Source organism: Lepidochelys olivacea, assembly GCF_965140295.1.
Source record: "Lepidochelys olivacea isolate rLepOli2 genome assembly, chromosome: 2".
Taxonomy (NCBI): domain Eukaryota; kingdom Metazoa; phylum Chordata; order Testudines; family Cheloniidae; genus Lepidochelys; species Lepidochelys olivacea.
The window spans coordinates 235,851,924-235,873,175 of record NC_140412.1 but is presented as its reverse complement, the minus strand read 5'-3'; the positions used below and the strand labels follow the sequence as shown (position 1 = coordinate 235,873,175).

Below are 21,252 nucleotides of genomic sequence, written 5' to 3'. Positions count from 1 at the left end.
AGCCCTCTGGGGTGGGTGTTGGGAATGGGAGGAGCGGAGGCTAATGTGATTAACCAGACTGTTAGTTTCCAGTCAGCATGGCTAACCAGACACCAGGTCCCATTTTCTACTGGAGTTTCCAGTCTAAAACTGGATACCTGGCAACAGGGGTGCCAGAAAAGCTGGGGGGGGGGCAGGGGCAAGCAACCATTTTTAAAAGTGAGAGGGCTAAGCCTTAAGCGGTGGGAAGCAAGGGGTGAGTGGGCTCGGGAGTGGAGAGGAGCTAATGGTCAGGGCCATGTCTGTTGTACTTCCCAGGTAGGTTGGAGACTGTGGGGATCAGCTGACACAGTATCCCCAGCCCAGGTGACAGCCACTGGTGGATTTAGAGTTAGTGGGGCCCCCCGGCCCTGTGCTCAGCTTCATTGGTGCGAGGGGTCCAGGTGGGAATGGGGGTGTGGTGCAGGAGCTCCCGTTTGGTGTCAGGATGTGGGGCGGTTTCAGGAGTCAGGGCATGGGGTGTGGGGGGTGGTGCAGGAGTCAGGGCAGGGGTCTGGGGGTGTGTGGGGGGTGCAGGAGTATGGGGAGGTGTGAGGGGGGTGCAGGGGGTTGGGGGTGTGTGTGGGGGGGGTGCAGGAGTCAGGGCAGGGGGCTCGGGCGTGCTCACAGGTATGCCCCGATTCCAGCCCCTTCCCCAAGGCCCCTTCTCTGAGGCTTTGCTCTTCCACCTCTCTCTGGCCAGCAAACAGTTGATCCTTGGCCCAGAGGGTGGAGGGGAATGTAGCACGCTGGGAAAGAGGCCGGGGAGGAGCTTGGCTGCTGACAGAGCCTGTCCTGCTGCAGCAGGAACCGGCAGCACCAAGCTTCTGCCCCCATGGGGCAACTCCTTGTTGCTATTCTCTCTCTCTGTTTCCTCAGATCCCCGGGTTTCTTTCCCTCCTGAACTACCATCATCTTTCTAGTCTGCTGTGGTCCAGAGTATAAAATTCCACATACACACCCCAGAGCTTTCATTTTCCACTCATTCCTTCAGGACCCAATACATGGCCTAGCTAACAGCATTTCCACTGCCACAAAACTCTAAAACCTGCACCCTGTCACTCTCCTTAGTGCCCCCAAATTTGTTTCTCTCCCCCTCACTGTCCCTGGTCATCTGCCTCCAGCACTCCAGGGCCTGGCCTACCCTAGGCTGTGGGTTCTTCAGGCTGGTATCAGCCACACTACAGCAACCATACTGCAAGGTGGTGAGGACTAAGGAGTTCAGGTTCTTCAGGGCCTATGGACCCTATATTTTCCTCCTGTAGCAATGCTCTGGTACAAGTCAAGTCCTAGGAGCATGGGTCTTCTATTAAGTCCTCCTCCTACTGCACCGCAGAGTGGGGGCTCTCAAGACCTCCACCTTACTGGGCATAGCTGGCTTCTCACTAATTCCTTGGGGGTCCAGCCCAGCTCTCACACTAGCTCCTAGTTCAAGGGGGGGGGCTAAAGGCCATGAGTGCCAGTAGCTGTACAACGTGCAGGTGCACAATGCCGACAGCAAGTCCTGGTGTAGCACACTAGGAGTTCTGCTGACGTGCACTTGCAGGCTGGGTTATCAGTAAGGTAAGTCAGGAGTGCTGTGGAGGAAAGGTGCATGCCAGGGAGAGAGTGGCAATGAGAATTAATTACACCATTGCAGGTAAGAAAGTGATATTGGTGTGGCAAGCTTCCAGTTCTGCTTTTCTCTGCTAGATTAAAGAGCTCTTTCTCCCCATGCAGGTACTTATACACTGTAATCACATTACCTTTCAGTCATCTCCCTGATAAACTAAACAGATTGAGCTCTTTTAAGTTTCTTACTAAGACATTTACTCCAGCCTCAAGTAATTTTTTGGCTCTTTTCTGCACTCGCTCTCCAATTTTTCAACATTCTTTTATAAATATGAACACCAAAACTGACTGCATTAGTCCAGTACTAGCCTCACCAATGCCTTTTACAGAGGCGGAACCACCTCCCTACTCCTATTCAGCACTCCCCTCTTTATACAATCAAGGCTTGCATTAGCTCTTTTTGCCACAGCATCACCCTGGGAGCTCATGTTCTGTTTGCTTATCCACTTGGACCCCCAAATCCTTTTTTAGAGTCACGGCTATCCAAAATACAGTTGCCCATTCTGTAGGTATGGCCTTCAGGTCTTGTTCCTAGATGTAAAACATTGCATTTAGCTGTATTAAAACACGTTTTGTTTGAACAGACATACCATCAAGTGATCCAGATCACACTGCATGATTGCCAGGGCCTCATCATTATTTGCCACTCAACCTTTATGTCATCCACAAATTTTATCGGCCTGATTTTATATTTACTTCCAGATTATTAATGAAAATGTATGAATCCCTAAAGAACCCAAGTAAAAACACCCTCAACTTGATGATGATATCCTTTTGACAACTATTTTCTGAGATCTGTCAGTTGGCTTGTTGTTAAGAGAGCTGTGTGGAGGACAACAATTCTGTTTCACTGCAACTTTCGAGTTCAAACTTTGTTTTCATTTTGTATTTATTAATCCATTTAACGTATGCTCTCTTGATACCATATAGTGCCAGTGTCTTAAATCCGAATGTCGTGCAGTAATAAACCAAATGCCTTTAAAAAAGTCTAACTGTATACAGTTTTATCAATCTAACGTGTAATCTCTTCAAAGAATGAAATCGGGTTTGACTAGACCTATTGTCCATAAAAACACATGGATTGTCATTAACTGTATTCCTATCCTTTAATTCTTTTAATTGAATCCCATAACAGCTTTTCCATTGTTTTGTCCAGGATTGTTATCACGCTAACAGGCTGGGTCATCCCATTTGCCCTTTCTGAGCATTGGTGCAACATTAGCATTTTTCCAGGCCTCTGAATTTCCCCAGGACTCCAAGATTTATTACAAATTAACATCAGTGGAATAGAGATCACCTCAGCCAACTCTCAGGACTCTTGGGTGCAAATTATCTGAACCTGATTTAAAAATGTTTACCCCTAGCAGATATTGTCTGACATCCTCTCCTTCAGTACCCTTACTCTGACTTTCCTTCACACCCTCCTTCCAACCCCCATATTACCCATGTCCCCATTAACCCTCCCATTCACAGCCTATCAGAGGAAGAGGAGTGTGGCAGCTGGGCTGCCTAAAGAGAGACATGACGAGGAGGAGAGGCAGCCAGAAGGACACACAGCAGGGGAAAAAATGATCTCTACCTGCAGCTGTAGCTATCTAAGATGCCAGTGGCTGATGCCTGAGAGGTATGGAGAGGCAGGTTATGTGAGGGTCACACAAGATGCCTATCAACTGGCAGGCCTGTCTCATGTATTAGAAGGATTTTACGGACATACTATACCCAGTGCTATAGTGTTTTTGAATACCTGATGTGCTCCATAGAGCCTGTGTATTGTTACATAACCCCAGTCTGTCCTAACTCTAATCCAAACCCCCATTGCTCAACCTGTTTCTCCTACCATAGTATGGAGACAGTATCATATAGAGCAGTGGTCTCCAACCTTTTTATGCACAAGATCACTTTTTGAACTTAAGATCAACCCAGGATCTAACTCACCCCTTCCCCAAGGCCCCGCCCCACTCTCTCCATTCCCCCCTCCCTCCGTCACTCACTTTCCCCACCCTCACTCACTTTCACCAGGCTGGGGCAGTGGGCTGGGGTGTGGGAGGGGGTCCAGCCTCTGGGCTGGGGCCAAGGGGTTCAGAGTGTGGGAGGGGGCTCCGGGCTGAGCCTGAGGAGGGGGGTTGGGGTGCAGGAGTGATGGGTGTAAACTCTGGGAGGGAGTTTTGGGTGCAGGCATCATATGGTCACACTGCACCTAATCTCATAGAATCTACTGGACATTTCATGAGTTTTACTTTTTATTAGTGTCATTTGTGGTTTATAGATCCAAAATCCTTCAGGGATTGTCACAAATCAGTGTAACATTCTCAACTGTGAGGTGTGCATTGGCTGAGCTTGGGACAGGGGGATGCGGTGAGGGGTGCAAACTCTGGGAGGGAATTTGGAGCAGGAGGGGGCTCCGGGCTGGTGCAGGGGATTGGGGTGTGGGAGGAGGTTCGGGGTCTGGGAGGGAGCTCTGGGCTGGGGTGCAGGACGGGGTGTAAGGTGCAGGCTCTGTCCGGGAGGCGCTTACCACAGGCGGCTCCCAGAAGCGGCTGGCTGCTGGCACATCTCTTTGCGCGGCCCCTGGGAGAAAGGGGGGTGTGAGGCAGCTCTGTGCACTGCTCATGCCTGCAAGCACCACCCCCACAGCTCCCATTGGCCGGTTCCTGGCCAATGGGAACTGCAGGGACAGTGGTGGGGGTGGGGGCAGCATTCAGAGCCGCCTCACCTCCCCCTCCCTTCCCTTCCCCCAGGGGCCGCAGAGACATGCCAGCAGCCAGCCGCTTCCAGGAGCGGCATGGGACCATGGCAGGCAGGCAGCCTCTGAGCCCCACTGGACTTTTAGCGGCCCAGATATCACGATTGACTGGACGAGGCTCCAGGATCGACCAGCTGATCGTGATCGATGGGTTGGTGACCACTGATATAGAGTATACAGCTCGGAACCACTGGAAACTCACTGACTGCAGTTTTAATGTTTGGTTTTTTACTACAGTGTCATTGTCAGCGATCTAAAACAGTTCCACCTACTGCAAAACAAAAGACCATGGAGTGAGCATCTCTTCTCAGAAACTGCTGCCAGAATGATGCATCCCATGATGGAAAGCTAAATTTTGTGACGCTTCAAGACCTTAAACATATATAAAAATGAGTCTAGAAAGGGGACCAAGGTCTAATGTGTATGAGCCCAATCAACCCTGTAAGGGGCCTAGTATCCTCTGTTCCTATCAACTTCCACAAGAGCGGAGGGCACCAGGCACCATGCAGGCCTGGGCCATACATAACAAATTCAGGTCAATGCTGAACACATTGAATATGTACAGCACAACAAACCTATTTGTGTATCTGTCGTGGAGGATTTGTCCACCAGCAGAGCCAATACCCCTGAATAATGAGCCACAGAAACCCTGCTTTTCCAGGCCAGAACAGTGTGGTGGTGGTGTTATGTGAATATATATTTAAAAAGGGGAGTTGGGTGAGACCACCACATTTATTTTCCTTTGTGATCTTAGCTAAGAACAGAAGCAAGGTCTGTAGAAGAGAGTGAGATTGTATACGTATATCCATGTGCATCTCAATGTGCATACCTGCAATTCTGCCATTATTCTGTCTCCTTCCTCTTCCTCCTCGTCCTTTGTGGCAGATGCTGTGACAGGCAGTGGTGCCCGGGATGAGGCTGGATCTTCTTTAGGTACTTTGGACTGTGCTGTTTGCCCAGCATCTTCGCTGCCTTCCTGAAAGGGTGAAGAATCACAGAGAGCCAATATATATGTAACCCCTTGGGGTTTAGAGAGCATGGCTCCTTTAAATCTTTTTCCTAAGCAGGGGGAGGGGGAGAGTGAGAGAAACAGGGAAACTCCAAGTGGGGTGCTGGAGCTGGAGAGAGAGAGAGTGAAGTGAAGTGAAGCAAAGTGAAGCAGCAGAGACCCTGCCTGAAGCCTGGGAAGGACAGGGCAGCCGATCGGGGACACCCCAGGACAGGAGCCAGGAGCAGCACTGTGCCGGGGGGGTATCACCCAAGAAGGACAGGCCAGAGCTGGACCCAGTATCACTGCTGCCCAGGGTTGCATGGGGCTGTGAGTACTGGGGCTTGTGACTCTGCATTGGGAATAAGGAGGGAGGCTGCTAGCTAGTTAAGTGGGGAGGTGGTTGCTCTGTGTGGCTTTGCAGAGAGCGGCAGAAGAGGACACCGGAGGGGTTTGTTGGGGAAAGTTTACTGGCGCCAAAGACGACCAGGAGCACCCAAGACTCAGCACTGGACTGGAACTTTGCTCAGGCCTCCTGAACTCTGTGTGCAGACACATTGCTGGGTGTCTGCCCTTTCAGACTGTGCTACCACTGGGCCTGTTGGGCCTTGGTTTGGATGCAACCATGTTCTACTGCTCCCGCTACATTTCCCAAAAAATATGGTGCTAGATCAATATAATCCTGATACTATTGATATAATGTGTATGAGACAGAGAGGCATCCCCATACTGCCTCCTTCCTTTTTTATCACTTCAAATGTAACAGGTGGGTAAAGTAAGCAACAAGAAACTCTTAAATGTTTCTATGGAAACTCTTGACTCTCTGAGCTGATCTTCCCCATCTGCGTAAAATGGGCTTTTTATTTTTAATCATCTTATGACACACTGGATGAAAGCCACTTGTGATTTGCATCTTACATTGTTACAGAGATAAGTGAAAGGATAAGACTCATGAAAACAGGACTGGACAAATCCTACTGGTTGCTTTTTCTGATTAATAGAATTTCCTGGTGACCTATTGGTCACCTCTCTGGGCCATGGCCCTGTCTCAACTTTTTCTATGGTTTAGACAAACAGCTGAAGACTGAGAATGTTTCATGTGCCAGCCATTAGTCACTAAGTCTGTTAGCTATTGCGTGAATCATCAAACCTTGACAATGGTGCTCTCTTTTCTGACTGCATAGATGACATCTCCTGATCTCGTTGTGGTGAGGCCAGATCCCGGCAGGTAGCTGCGACGTGGCGGTGGAGGGGGTGGCGACTTCACCAGCTTGTCAGCTTCCTGCTCTGCATCAGGAGCATCTTCTGCAAAGTAACATGGCATCACAGAATGATCATTGCTGACAGGGAATGGCTCAGTTTTTTGCACTCTCTACTCCACATTAGAGAAAGAGTCTTGCTGCTATGAACTGTGTGACCATTAGCACATTCGGGAGTCTAGCTTTAAAAGGTGGTAATCCACAACGCTGAAAACACCTGCATTTGCACAGAGAAATCAGGTCACTCCACGTGGAACCTTGCAGTGATATTCTGCTCCCATTAAAGTCAACAGGGCCAGGATTTCACAGGAGGTGCACAGGTTAAGCTGCATGACGTACCTAGGTGCACTTCTAGCTGGCACATTTTGTAAGTACATGTCTGCTTACACAAGCACAAACTGTGTGTTCAGGGGGGTATTTTTGCCATTACCCTGCCTCTCTTTGTGCCCTCCTTTGAAAACCAGTGAGAGATCTGAGCCCTGCCTCCTTCTATTCTTCCAGCACATGGCAAGTTAAAAATCAGCACATAATCCTGCTCTATCAGAGGGGTGCTTTCTGCATTGAGCTAGAAAGGGATTTGAATGCCACTGTTACAACTCAGTAAACATTGGGTTAAGCTTGGACAGCAAAGGCACCCAGGAAAATAAAAAGAGAGTACTCTGCTCCAGGAGCAAATAGGCACCACCTCTCCAATTCATTTAGTACACTGAGTCCTATTAGCAAGGGGAGGGCCGGGGAAGTCCAGCTCACCAACTATACCCTCTCCCCAGCAATGCAAGCTTTCATTTTTAATTTTAGTTACAATTAAATGTTTCAGTAACACACAGGTTTGCCCTGAAATTATAACACACTGGCTCTAATGCGAATGCTTTGCCACCAAGAAAGAGTTTCCAACTCATGGCGGATTAAAGCATAATCCAATAGCTCAGATGTGTAACCCCTGCATTGTGATGGGGGCTCCTGAGTGTTCTGAAGGGGACACCAGTTTCCCCAACCAGACACCACCACCCCTTACAAACTGCTACCCCATAATTCATTCCTATGTGAAGGTGTATGTTTGCACGCAAGCCAAGCAGGACACACACTGCAGCAAGAAACATGCACTCGGGGTTTTTTTTTTCTTTCCTTCTTATTTACAAGCTTCATTTTCAAGAAAAGAGATGGCTGTTACATAAATAGATCGGATAGACATGTACAAGGGAGTTAAAACCTTGTGTTCAGGACTACTAGCTGCTTGGGGTCAAGAAGGAACTTTCCCCATGGACAGGATATTGCATAACTGTCAATTATGGAGATTCAATGCCTCCCTCTGAGGCACCTGATACTGACCACTGTCAGAGACAGGATACAGGACTAGAGAAGAGGTTGGTCTAATCCACAGTAGTAGTTCCTATTTTTCTAATGTGAATAGCCTTGTCTTTGTTCTCTTGTTAGCTCAAATGTTCTTCAGAAAAGAAATGTTCTATTGTATTATGTAAGTCACCCTGTCCCTCCCTAGTTATCTGGCACTGACTCACAGGGTTACAACAAAAGTGAACTTCCAGATATGTTTTACATTAGAGCTTTTCTCTTATCAGCGCTACCATTAAGAAGTATGCTTGTAATGAAATCTGTGTATACTTCTACCAGGGCAACTAGGAGATTTTCTTGAATTCCAGGCTAAAGGAATTAGAGTCATTCTCTTATCCCTTACACATGACACACAGCCGTTTGGCTTCACAGACGCTTACAACTAAGGGGTGGTAGGTCCTGTGGCTTGTCCAATCTGCCAGTCTTACAAATGCAGCAATCCTAACCGCTAGAGCGCCCACAATTTTCCCTGCAGTTACTGAAAATAAGAATGATGAAAGAATAGGAGGCATTGAGGGAACGGAGGCAGATTGATTTCTACTGTGTAACCCACACCAGTGCCTTCCCTATCTTTAAAACTGGAAAATAAAAAGGAAAGAGGGAACCAGGAGGAGGAAAAATTGAGGTGGTAAATGTGACAGGATGAACAAGGGGTTAATGTCAGATCAGCTTCCACACCTGTCTTTGCATGGGAGAGGCTGTAATAGAGCATAAGACTAGGTAGAACCCACTGCCGGGTGTTCTTCTCTTTTCTCTATTGAAGTTATTTTATTTTTATGTTATAAACCTTTGAGGAAACAGCTTTGCTCAAGCATTTTTTCCCCTGCTGAGTCATGCTGCTAGAGTGCAGAGGAGAATAACGAAAAACAAGTATAATTCAATTTGGCTAAGGTTATTAAGAGTGACCAGTAATTTTGGGTTTGAGACACTTTAACAGGTCATGATTTTCAGAAGGCAGATGCTCAGCACTTTGTGAAAAATCAGGCCCCTCGAGGGCATCCCACGTTGGGCACCCAAAATCAAGAGTCATTTTAATAATCTTGGCACCTTTTGTGTCAATTCTTTCCCATCAGGTATAGCAACAGATGAAAGACTGGAACTGACTGATGATTTCGCTTTATACCGCCACTGGAAAAATTAGAGACAACTGTTTCAAAGAAATGCTGAATAAGAATCTCAAAAATACATAGAGCTAAGATTTTAAAAACAGATGACTAAAATCAAGCCCATCTCCAAATTTAGACACCCATGCAAGGAATTTACTCCAGTGTAAGCTGCTGTTTGCTCAGCACTTTCAAAAATTAGGCCACTTATTCAGGTGCACTAATTGGACGTAAAAACCTGACTTCAAGCACTCATTTTTTTAAAAGTTAGCCTTAATTTTCCAGGAATAAATATTTCAATTTCTTAATCTGTTCTGGATGGAGAGCAATCGAAACCATGTTTTCTAGCAACGTGATCCATCTGTGCTCTGTATAAGAGCAAACAAAGCACTCTGTTAATTGGTTGCTAACATACTCAGTGTACTGTATTAGTAAAAAGAAAAGGAGTACTTGTGGCACCTTAGAGACTAACACATTTTTTTCATGAAGTTGATAGATTTCCACTCCATACAGCTAAATTCAGTGCCTTGCATAATGACAGGTTAGTCTCTAAGGTGCCACAAGTACTCCTTTTCTTTTTGCGAATACAGACTAACATGGCTGCTACTCTGAAACCTGTATTAGTAAAGTAGGTGGTCTGCCTTCCCATAAATCACTCATTTTTCTAGCCTAAAGTAGGCAGGAGCATGTTGAAACTTTCTTTCTGAACTGTGGAAGATTTGGGTGGTATGTGAAATGTTTAATCAGAATTAAGGAAAAGCTTTGTTATTCCTTTAAGTTATGTGATGATTATAGGATTCATTATGCAAAACAGAAGGCAGATGTCCTATCGTTTCATCAAATTTCTTCATAAATCGGTTAGCTGGACACCACGCAAATTCTTATTCTAGAAATGGATAAGCTAAATATGTGAGTAACAAAAGCTCCTCTTTATTATTGTCTTTTGCACTTTCTCAGACATTGTCACAGTTCAGTGCACCCATATAATATTTATTTTCTCTGATTCTTTCTGTGCTGTGCCATTCACTACAAAAGCTAATGCTGTTAGAAGCCAGTCATCTCACTGAACTGTGTACAAGAATTCTAAAATGATTTTTCAACATAAGTATTAAACTCTCATGTTAATAAATGCCCAAGAACAACTACTGCTACAAACTATTTAGTGTTAGAGACTGAAACAAAATGCTGGCTCTGAAAACACGTCTCCATAATTCTGTGAAAGTTTATATAAATATCTGAATCAGAATTTTGCACCTGATCCATTTCCAGATATGGGATGTATCAAAATCTTGGATGAGACAACTCTCTCAAAACTTTGGAGAAGCTTAGATGTGAATTTGTATTTTGCAGCTTTGCCTATTGTAATGTACTATCTATAACAAATCCATGTGCTGCTGCTGAGAGACATCCTTACTAGGTAAATCACACACACACACACCCCGCCCCAGATACGTGGGATTATGTGGAACTTGAATGGCACACAGGCCACTTAATGGTGTGGGTCTTTCTGTGGACTCACCCGAAGCTCATACTCTGTTGTATATTCCAATTCAGAGAATTTAAGGGTAGAAGGTGGTGCGTGGTGAGAGGTATATAGATAGGTTGGGGTGAGGGGCAGGGTATGGATTTGTGGTGAGGAGTATGAAGGGTGTCTGCAGGAAGGCCGAGGAGCATACAGGGGAGTTGTGTATGGGTGGGTGGGGTGCAGATGTGTGTGCATCACACACTAGTCCCTGTCCCCATCATTGGCAGGATCCCAGAGGGTGGTGATTTGCTCTGCAGCAGCTGCCTGAGGAGCCTAGCCAGGGGTCTTGGGCGGGGGGGGAGGGGGGGGATTGGGGTGATGTCAGACTGCACTTCCCTGTGGCTGGGGGTTTCAGACCACCCATCACCACCCCAGGAACACCCAGGAAGGGGCACTGGCTGCAGCTCCCTCTGCTCCCACTTCCCACTGTGACCCTGGAAACAACTGCCAGGTGTGTGGGTGGGCTGGGGCATCGGTATGTTGGCCTGACTGGGCTACAGCTCTGCAGCCTGCACTGCCCTGGGCTGACATGGCAGAGCCCGTCCAGGCCCCTCACCTGAACTCTTGCACAGGCGCATCCTGGAGCCACCACCACTCCCCAGTTGAGCTCATCCCCATCTGGAAATGCTCCTAACTCCCCCAGAGCGAGGAGGTGAGGGGGGCGCACATGCCCTGTCAGAGGGCAGCGGGACCAAGAAAAACAGGTTCATAAAGGGTCACGCCATATCCCTTCTGGGGCCGCACTGAGGAGACGTGAGCAGCAGGGATTCTGACCTGCGCCATATACACAAGACTGCTGCATCACCGCACAGTTTACAGGGAACATTGCTCGCATTCGCCCTCTTCGCTACAGCATCTCCCCAGGAGCTCAGGTTTAGCTGGTGAACCAGCATGACCGCTGCATCCTCTACAGAGTCCCTGCTTCCCAGGACATACTCCCCCATTCTGTCTCATAGGGAAGGGTAGGATATTGATAAAGGTGCTAAGTAAATATATAAACTTAAATGATCATTTTAATAAAAAAGCCTTCTCATTTAATTTTCTCAAAGACACAAACCCTCAGTTCAAAACTGCAAACCTTACCTGAAACCTCTAATTTATCCACTACCTCCAATTTTGGCAAGGCTGTGGACTGCGGAGGCATCTCTAAATTAGGGATTGATTTCATGATATTGGCCTGTGCCTCTTCTAAGAGTTTTTCAAACTCCTTTCCATTATAGTGATCAAGATTCTGTCTTTTCTCTTCCCATTTCTTTTCTGCTTTCTAAAGAGAAGTACAGCATTCAGTTAGCGTTCTGATTTCATCGGTCTCTACTCTGTTACTTCTAAACGTCCAAATATAAACATTAAGAATCAAAACTAGTTAGATTTTCTCAGCATTGGTCTGTAGTGAGGCAACAGAAGTTTCTGATTTCTGTTGGTTCCTAGTGAGCAATATTTCACATCAAATATGCACTGCTTACTGTTCAGCACACTTTAACATACTACAAGCATCTGCTGCTCTGGCCTCCAGAACTCAGCTAGCACCATTGTTTCCTACAGAGCGCTCCTTCCAAGTCAAATCAGCCTGAGAAAACTTACATTCTGCATTACCTTCTACAGGTTTCTTTCTGAACTACTGTAGACACAAAACATTTACTCAAAAATTGAAGGAAAGCTATTATTTATTTGTCGTATAATCATAGTGCCTAGGGAGTCCTAGTCATGGACCAGGACTTCATTGTGCTAGGCACTGTATAAACCAAAAAAAAAAAATACAGCCTCAAAGAGATTAAAATGTAAAGGAGCAAGGGCAAATTAAATAAATAACATAAGTAGCTTAATGTATTGTCCATTTGCAGTCCAGTGATTAAAGTACAGAACTGGGAGTCAGGAGATTTGCATTCTGCCACACATTTGCTGGATAATTCTGGGGAAATCTCTGTGCCTCAGTTTCCTCATCTGTAAAACGGGGATAATAATACCCACCACTTCACAAGGGTATATGGTGGGCTTATTAATAATATGTGTGATGCACTTTGAGATACACAGACAAAAAATGCTATAGCCATGCAAAACAGTATTTTATGTTTAAAAACAGACAATGCCGGTTACACATTGTTTTTAAAACACACACTACAGTTATCATTGTGCCCACCTTGGTGTAAGCTTTTGGAGTAACATGTTGCTAGGTACAACCACAAACAAAAAGTGTTGAGAAAACTCCATTCATGAACAATAATTGTTTTTTTAAAAAAAACTGCTGAAAAATGCTCTGGCTTTAGATTAATTTACTTAGTTCTCTGTTTATTTTTGTTTCACCTGACTTGTAATGGAGGCTACACATACTTTACTCATTGCATCAAAAAGTTACCTACCTGCACTGTAGCTTATGTAAGTATCTCTTGTGACTTCTTATAACAATACACAGCAGATACTGACCTACAGGTAGGGTCCTAAATATTTAGCCACTGCTTAAGGAGAAAGCCCTTAACAGCATTTTGTTCTTTTCTCCAACAGCCCCAAATGGAAATTCCATGTTAAAGTGACACAGAAAAATAATTAATCATTAGAAAGTCCAGAAATATGCAGCGCTAAGGTCACCCAAACATCTTTAACTCTGCTCCTGTTTCTTCCCAACCCAGAGCCACCATAAGCCACAAGGAAGTCCTAGACACGCTGTGTATCATCTTCCCATAAGTGACGCAAAACTGAGAGGCGACCTAACTGGGATTCCTTACTCAGGTTGATGGATTGATCAGGCACACCTGTAGCATTTAATGGAAAGTGTTGTTATGGAGCGACAGCAAAATACTCCAGCCATCTTTAAAACCAAATGCAGTGAAAGGAAAAGGAGAGGCCTTTAAAGATCTTCATCAAAAGACCACATTCTGGAAGATTGGTCAAGACATCCCCCAACCCCAAAAGTATACAGGATTTCAAATTAAGAAGTGTGGCTACAATGAGCTGCCTGCCATGTTACCATGAGACTTAACAGACAAATACTTTTAACATGTTAAGGGCTGGATTCAAATTAGGGAGATTACACACCTGGAGCACAGGATGGTGTGGGAAATCATACCTGTGTATCACAAAAATGCAAAGGGCCAGAGCCGTGTACTATAGAGTTCCCCAACTTCACAAAATTCCAGTTGTTTGGGTGACCTTACTAAACATTTCCATACTTTTTTATATATATATAAAATCTTACCGAGGCATTTCCAGGCTGATGTTAAATCCCCCACTCCTGAAAAAATCCAACTTTAATCTCTTAAAACCTGCCCAATAGGAATAGATGGGGATTTATAGGTTTCACTCCTGGTTAACATGATTTTTAGTTTGAGATTTAAAAGAAAGTAATCATCTGGCTCTAGTAATCATTTCTTCAGTGTTAGCAGAGCACTCAGAAATGGCACCTCGGGCTTTTTTTAAACATGGCACTACATTTTGCCTTGGTTCAAAATAAGGGGTAAGATTTTCAGAAGTGCCTATGGAAGTTATGGACCCAAATCCCATGGACTTTTCTTTGGATATCAGACACCTATCTCCACTGGTATTTTGAAAATCCTATCTAAGGTCTCAGATGCATGCTGGCAGATCCCAGTAAAGTCAAGCTCATGCCCAAAGACAATATCCCTGGTTAAAGAGAATACACTGTACCTCAATTGATACAGCTCGGTTCCTGGTACTTGCACTGTGAATTTCTTCAATAAAAAGGCTTTGCATAATGGAACCATTGACCTGCGTTGACTGAGAAGTCTGGGATTGCTGGGTTGCTGCTGTGGACTCCAGTACAGTCACTGGCATAGTGGGGGTGTGATGGCTTGTTGCTGACAAACCTACACAATGGCTGGTGACCAAAGGTGAATTTTGGGTATGGTTGACCAGTGCTGAAGAGTGCTGAGATTGATGTATGACTACAGGAGAGCTCTGTACATGATGAACTGTCATTGTAGAAAAGGGTAGAACTTCTGACTTGACTGAGGACCCTTGCAACTCTGCTGTAACTCCAGCTGTGTTTTGCTGTGGGTATCCATGGACACGTATTAGTTCTTCTTGATTTTTCAGAACTTCGATTGCTGTTGCCTTTTCCATGGCAGTGTACTGCACAGCTTGAGAAGGATCCGCGCCCTTCAGCAGACCTTCTGTAACATGTCTATCAAAACAAAATCAAACACATCATCATTCATTATTTATTAAATTAGCATATAATTAGTCCAGCCATGTGCTATATATTAACTTTATTGGCTGTAATCTGGATACAAAATATATTTTTGGCAAAAACTCATTTTCCCCACCCAGCTGGAAACAGAAATCAATTTGGCAATTTTCAAGTGAAAGGAAACTAGACATTAAAAGGTTATAGGTGTGACGTTGCACTCCATAAGTTTTATGGAAATATGCTAATGAGTGTGAATATAATGTAACTGGAATATGCTTCATGCAAAAGGTCTTCTGTAAAGTATCATTACAAATCTTATAACCTACTGAGTGTGTTCATCCTATTTGTATGTATGTATCATTCTTGTGTCTAAAGCTAGAAATATGAAGTATTACTCTAAAGTCCTATTGTAACTATGCAAAGTGTGGGTCATTAATAATGGCTTGGAATCTTGATGGCTCCCATTAACCAGGACAATTTGTTGTAAGTGGCTCTGTTTACTTATAAGCCTTCCTGTGTTCGTGTAAGTCAGGCCGGGAAGAATGGAGGCTTGGGGTCTCACAAGACATGTGACCATGTCACCTGGTACTGGAATCCATCTTAAACCTGGTGCTTTTCCATTTAGAAGGAGGGGTGGGGACCCAGAGAGACAAAAGATTCCCGCATTGTGCCAAAGCTATAAAAGGGGTGGAACAGAAAAAATGGGGCTGTCAGTCATGAGAAATCCCCTAGATACCACCTGAGCTGGAACTAAAAGAACTGTACCAGGAGAAAGGATTGGGCCCAGACTAAGAAGGAGTCTAGTCTGTGAAAGAAGCTTACTGGAACATCTCTGAGGGTGAGATTTATCTGTATTCAGTTTCTTAAATGTATAAGGCTTAGACTGGCGTGTTTTGTTTTAGTTTGCTTGGTAACTTACTTTGTTCTGTCTGTTATTACTTGAAACCACTTAAATCCTCCTTTTTATACTTAATAAAATCACTTTTGTTTATTAATTAACACCTGGGGGAACAAACAGCTGTGCATATCTCTCTATCAGTATTACAGAGGGCAGACAATTTATGAATTTACCCTGTATAAGCTTTATACAGAGTAAAACAGATTTATCTGGGGTTTGGATCCTATTGGGAACTAGGCGTCTGCATGTTGGAGATAGGTGACTTGCTGAATAATTTTTGGTTAAAGTCTGCAGCTTTGGGGGTGTGGTTCAGACCCTGGGTCTTTATTGCAGCAAACTAGCATGTCTGGCTCAGCAAGACAGGGTTCTGGAGTCCCAAGCTGACAAAGAAAATGGGTTCAGACGTAGTTTTAGCACATCAGGTGACAGTCCCAAGGGGGTCTCTGTGACTGAACCCATCGCAATAGGTATTTTCTGATGTAAGCATGGCGGAATAAATTAATAGAATCAGAGAAATTAGAATAGAAAAGACAAGTTAGATGAGCTAGTGCATCCCTCTGCCAATACAGGAATATCTCTTCATGTTAGTGATGCTTTGGTGTTCAAGGAGTTATGGCATTTCCTGGCATTCCAAGAAATGTTATTTCTTAGTGTTATGTTTTGGGAGATTCATGCTATGCACTCAAAGTGTGCCTGATCTAACACTGACTGTTGAAAATTTGTCTACAGCAGATTGGGTTAGAGATGGGCACAAACACACATTGTATGGCTCCTGAGCCAAATGTCCCCAACATTGAGGGGTGTCTTGGTCAAGGGGTTTGGATTCAACCCATCCCCAGTTAGGGTCTAATAGACTATTGTAGCTGCTTTAGACAGAGACTCTACATGGAACAATTGGAATCATGATTTTCAGTATGCGGTTAGGAAGTTCTAAGAGGAACCCACATGTAACCCCCAGCTCCTGGCACTCCAGACTGAACCTCTAGGAGCCCTTACAGAAGGACTACAACTAAACTTTCTAAACTACTACATGCTACAAGGGGCCACAGCAATGGTTCCCTCAACCCACCCAGCAATATTGTTAACCTATCCAACTATACTCTCAATGCAGCAGAAGCAGCTGTCCTATCTCAGGGCCTCTCCTTCTGCCCCTCCACCCCCACGAACATGATACAGTTCTGTGGTGACCTAGAATCCTATTTTCGACGTCTCTGACTCAAGGAGTATTTCCAAAATACCTCTGAACAACATACTAATCCACAGAGGCCTCCCTACCAACATTACAAAAAGAAGGATTCTAGGTGGACTCCTCCTGAAGGTCGAAACAGCAGACTGGACTTCTACATAGAGTGCTTCCGCCGACGTGCATGGGCTGAAATTGTGGAAAAGCAGCATCACTTGCCCCATAACCTCAGCCGTGCAGAACACAATGCCATCCACAGCCTCAGAAACAACTCTGACATCATAATCAAAAAGGCTGACAAAGGAGGTGCTGTTGTCATCATGAATAGGTCGGAATATGAACAAGAGGCTGCTCGGCAGCTCTCCAACACCACTTTCTACAAGCCATTACCCTCTGATCCCACTGAGAGCTACCAAAAGCAACTACAGCATTTGCTCAAGAAACTTCCTGAAAAAGCACAAGATCAAATCCGCACAGACACACCCCTGGAGCCCCGACCTGGGATATTCTATCTACTACCCAAGATCCATAAACCTGGAAATCCTGGATGCCCCATCATCTCAGGCACTGGCACCCTGACAGCAGGATTGTCTGGCTATGTAGACTCCCTCCTCAGGCCCTACGCTACCAGCACTCCCAGCTACCTTCGAGACACCACTGACTTCCTGAGGAAACTACAATCCATCGGTGATCTTCCTGATGACACCATCCTGGCCACTATGGATGTAGAAGCCCTCTACACCAACATTACACACAAAGATGGACTACAAGCCGTCAAGAACACTATCCCCGATAATGTCACGGCTAACCTGGTGGCTGAACTTTGTGACTTTGTCCTTACCCATAACTATTTTACATTTGGGGACAATGTATACCTTCAGATCAGCAGCACTGCTATGGGTACCCGCATGACCCCACAGTATGCCAACATTTTTACGGCTGATTTAGAACAACGCTTCCTCAGCTCTCGTCCCCTAACGCCCCTACTCTACTTGCGCTATATTGATGACATCTTCATCATCTGGACCCATGGAAAAGAAGCCCTTGAGGAATTCCACCATGATTTCAACAATTTCCATCCCACCATCAACCTCAGCCTGGTCCAGAGATCCACTTCCTGGACACTACAGTGCTAATAAACAATGGTCACATAAACACCACCCTATACCGGAAACCTACTGACCGCTATTCCTACCAACATGCCTCCAGCTTTAACCATGACCACACCACACGATCCATCGTCTACAGCCAAGCTCTGCGATGCAACCGCATTTGCTCCAACCCCTCAGACAGAGACAAACACCTACAAGATCTCTATCAAGCATTCTTACAACTACAATACCCACCTGCGGAAGTGAAGAAACAGATTGATAGAGCCAGAAGAGTTCCCAGAAGTCACCTACTACAGGACAGGCCTAACAAAGAAAATAACAGAACCCCACTAGCTGTCACCTTCAGCCCCCAACTAAAACCCCTCCAATGCATTATTAAGGATCTACAACCTATCCTGAAGGATGACCCAACACTCTCACAAATCTTGGGAGACAGGCCAGTCCTTGCTTACAGACAGCCCCCCAACCTGAAGCAAATACTCACCAACAACCACATACCACACAACAGAACCACTAACCCAGGAACCTAGCCTTGCAACAAAGCCCGTTGCCAACTGTGCCCACATATCTATTCAGGGGACACCATCACAGGGCCTAATAACATCAGCCACACTATCAGAGGCTCGTTCACCTGCACATCCACCAATGTGATATATGCCATCATGTGCCAGCAATGCCCCTCTGCCATGTACATTGGTCAACCTGGACAGTCTCTACGTAAAAGAATAAATGGACACAAATCAGATATCAAGAATTATAACATTCATAAACCAGTCGGAGAACACTTCAATCTCTCTGATCACGCAATTACAGACATGAAGGTCGCTATCTTACAACAAAAAAACTTCAAATCCAGACTCCAGCGAGAAACTGCTGAATTGGAATTCATTTGCAAATTGGATACTATTAATTTAGGTTTAAATAGAGACTGGGAGTGGCTAAGTCATTATGCAAGGTAGCCTATTTCCCCTTGTTTTTTCCTACCCCCCCCCCCCGACGTTCTGGTTAAACTTGGATTTATGCTGGAAATGGCCCACCTTGATTAGCATACACATTGTAAGGAGAGTGGTCAATTTGGATGAACTATTACCAGCAGGAGAGTGAGTTTGTGTGTGTGTGTCGGGTGGGGGGGGGGGGTGAGAAAACCTGGATTTGTGCTGGAAATGGCCCAACTTGATCATCATACACATTGTAAGGAGAGTGATCACTTTAGATAAGCTATTACCAGCAGGAGAGTGGGGTGGTAGGAGGTATTGTTTCATGGTTTCTGTGTATATAATGTCTTCTGCAGTTTCCACAGTATGCATCCGATGAAGTGAGCTGTAGCTCACGAAAGCTTATGCTCAAATAAATTGGTTAGTCTCTAAGGTGCCACAAGTACTCCTTTTCTTTTTGCAAATACAGACTAACACGGCTGTTACTCTGAAACCTACAACAATAATGGCTAGCAAGATCCTCTAACCTCATTTCCCAGCGTGCTTGAAGTTAGGGGTTGGGACAGAAGGAATTAGAAAGCCTTGTTGGTGCGGTCTGGACAAGAAGTTCACTGGATCAACAACAAGCCAGAGCTATATAGCCCCCAGTGAGGGGGTGGCCTGACTCTGCACCAATGAACCGAGTTTAGTCTCAGTTTTAGTTTGGAAGCTGAGAGAGTCAGCACAGCTCAGGGACTTTATGCTAAACTCTCACTCCTCACTAAGGGAGATTTTGCACTGCTATAAGACTTTAACTGCATGGAGCAGGCAGTTCCAGCACTGAAGTGACCAGCATCCAGCAGAGTGAGAGATACACAACCTGGCACTGGCTACGAGAGCCAGCCAAGACCCCAGGAGGATTCCAGACCAGGGTACAGCAAGTCCAACTGGAGTCAGGAGAGGACTCTGCCCACCCAGGGGACTTCAGTCTAAGCTGACAAATGCCACAGCATGGCAACACTCAGTCTCAGGACATTCAACGTCAGCCCTACCATCTGCATCAATGAGGTGCCTAGGAGGGTGGCAGAGGTTGCTGAGTGTTAGGAAATGGAGAACTGGCTTATTCATAAATGTATTAGTTAACCATAACTCTTTCCTTCCCTATTTTCCTGTTCCCAGTAAGGCCCCCCCTTTGTTATGCTGTTATTTTTGGTCTGTTATTTCTTTGATGGGGTATGTTTTTATTTATCTTATTATCCCCTACGTACAGGGCTTTTACACTGCTTTCTCTTCCTTCTCAAGGGACAGCACCCTGTGTATTGGCACACTGAGGAGCCACCAGGGGCCAGAAAAGAACCCAGGACTGAATGCATGCAAAGAGTGGGGAAAAGCTGTTCCAGGTATTGGTGATATCAAGCACAAGGGAGACAAAAGCTATGCCTCAGGGGAGGGGCTACACATACAACCCTATAAACAAGTCATGGCTCTGAAAACCTTTTGGCTCTGAATGGAAAAGGCATTGCAGCACTCCTTAATGGAACTGTTCAGAGTTCTGAAAAACAATTCACCTCCTCAACGTGGTAAGGATATCGGTCATGCTGCGGACTCGTTTCAGCAAGCTGTCTAGTTTATGGGGCTCCTCCTTCAGAAACCTCACGGCTTCCACTTCAATGCGGAGGATTGCCCGCATTTTATTCTGCAATGTTGGAAACTCGCCTGCGAAAACAAGAACCACCAAGTTCAAGAGAAAGCGACAAATGCTATTTTTTTTTTAAAAAAAGAGTTGGATATACGCATGAGAGATGCACACAGAGATCACACACTTAAATCCCCAAGACCTTTAATTGGTTTTTTGAAGAAGGCAAAGATCAAGTCTCAGATCAAGATGCAAACCTACATCACTCCCAAGTGTTTGAACAACCAAACCAAAAATAAAAGGGAAACTACACCTTTGAGGGTGGCGACAGCTTCTCCTACTTGCCGCAGAAGAAAAGCCCCATCTTCAACATCTTTCAATGTCACTATCTTGTTAGTGGCAGTAGAGTCCTTCTTCAGATCTTCAACAAAAGCTTCTAGCTCACTGTTTAAAAAAACAAGCAGAAACAGAACTTGAACTGAACTTCCATATTAGAGTTTTGTTTTATGAAAATAGTTGGAATCGAACGGACAAATCTGGACCAAAAATATCACAGCACCTTAAAAACTGCTACTGACCCTTTACTAGCTTGATACTGAAAATAACAATGAGTGCTTAAAAGAAGGTTGTGTGAGAGAGCTAGAACTCCAGCTTCCCAGCAGGGCGTCTTCCTCTCAGCACACTGGGGTTCTGGAATATGCTGAAGATAATAAAATACACCGAGGCAGCACATGTTACGGGAGGTTTTGCAAGGAACAGGCCACCATGTGA

General features: G+C 45.2%; 1 protein-coding gene across 16 annotated transcripts in view; it reads right to left on the bottom strand.

Annotated features, from left to right (window-relative positions):
• The window catches only part of KIAA1217, a 540,319-nt gene that overhangs the window by 9,892 nt on the left and 509,175 nt on the right, over positions 1-21,252 (bottom strand). For all 16 annotated transcript variants that reach the window (XR_014710274.1, XR_014710275.1, XM_084619500.1 and 13 more), the window contains 6 exons: positions 20,795-20,925; positions 20,414-20,561; positions 14,237-14,732; positions 11,681-11,861; positions 6,511-6,665; positions 5,202-5,348 (listed from right to left, as the gene is read on the bottom strand). Coding sequence is in view for 14 of the 16 variants with exons in the window: in XM_084619500.1 (XP_084475626.1) it covers positions 5,202-5,348; positions 6,511-6,665; positions 11,681-11,861; positions 14,237-14,732; positions 20,414-20,561; positions 20,795-20,925 (1,258 nt within the window). In the remaining 2 variants the exon portion in view is untranslated. The remainder of the gene's footprint in view (positions 1-5,201; positions 5,349-6,510; positions 6,666-11,680; positions 11,862-14,236; positions 14,733-20,413; positions 20,562-20,794; positions 20,926-21,252) is intronic.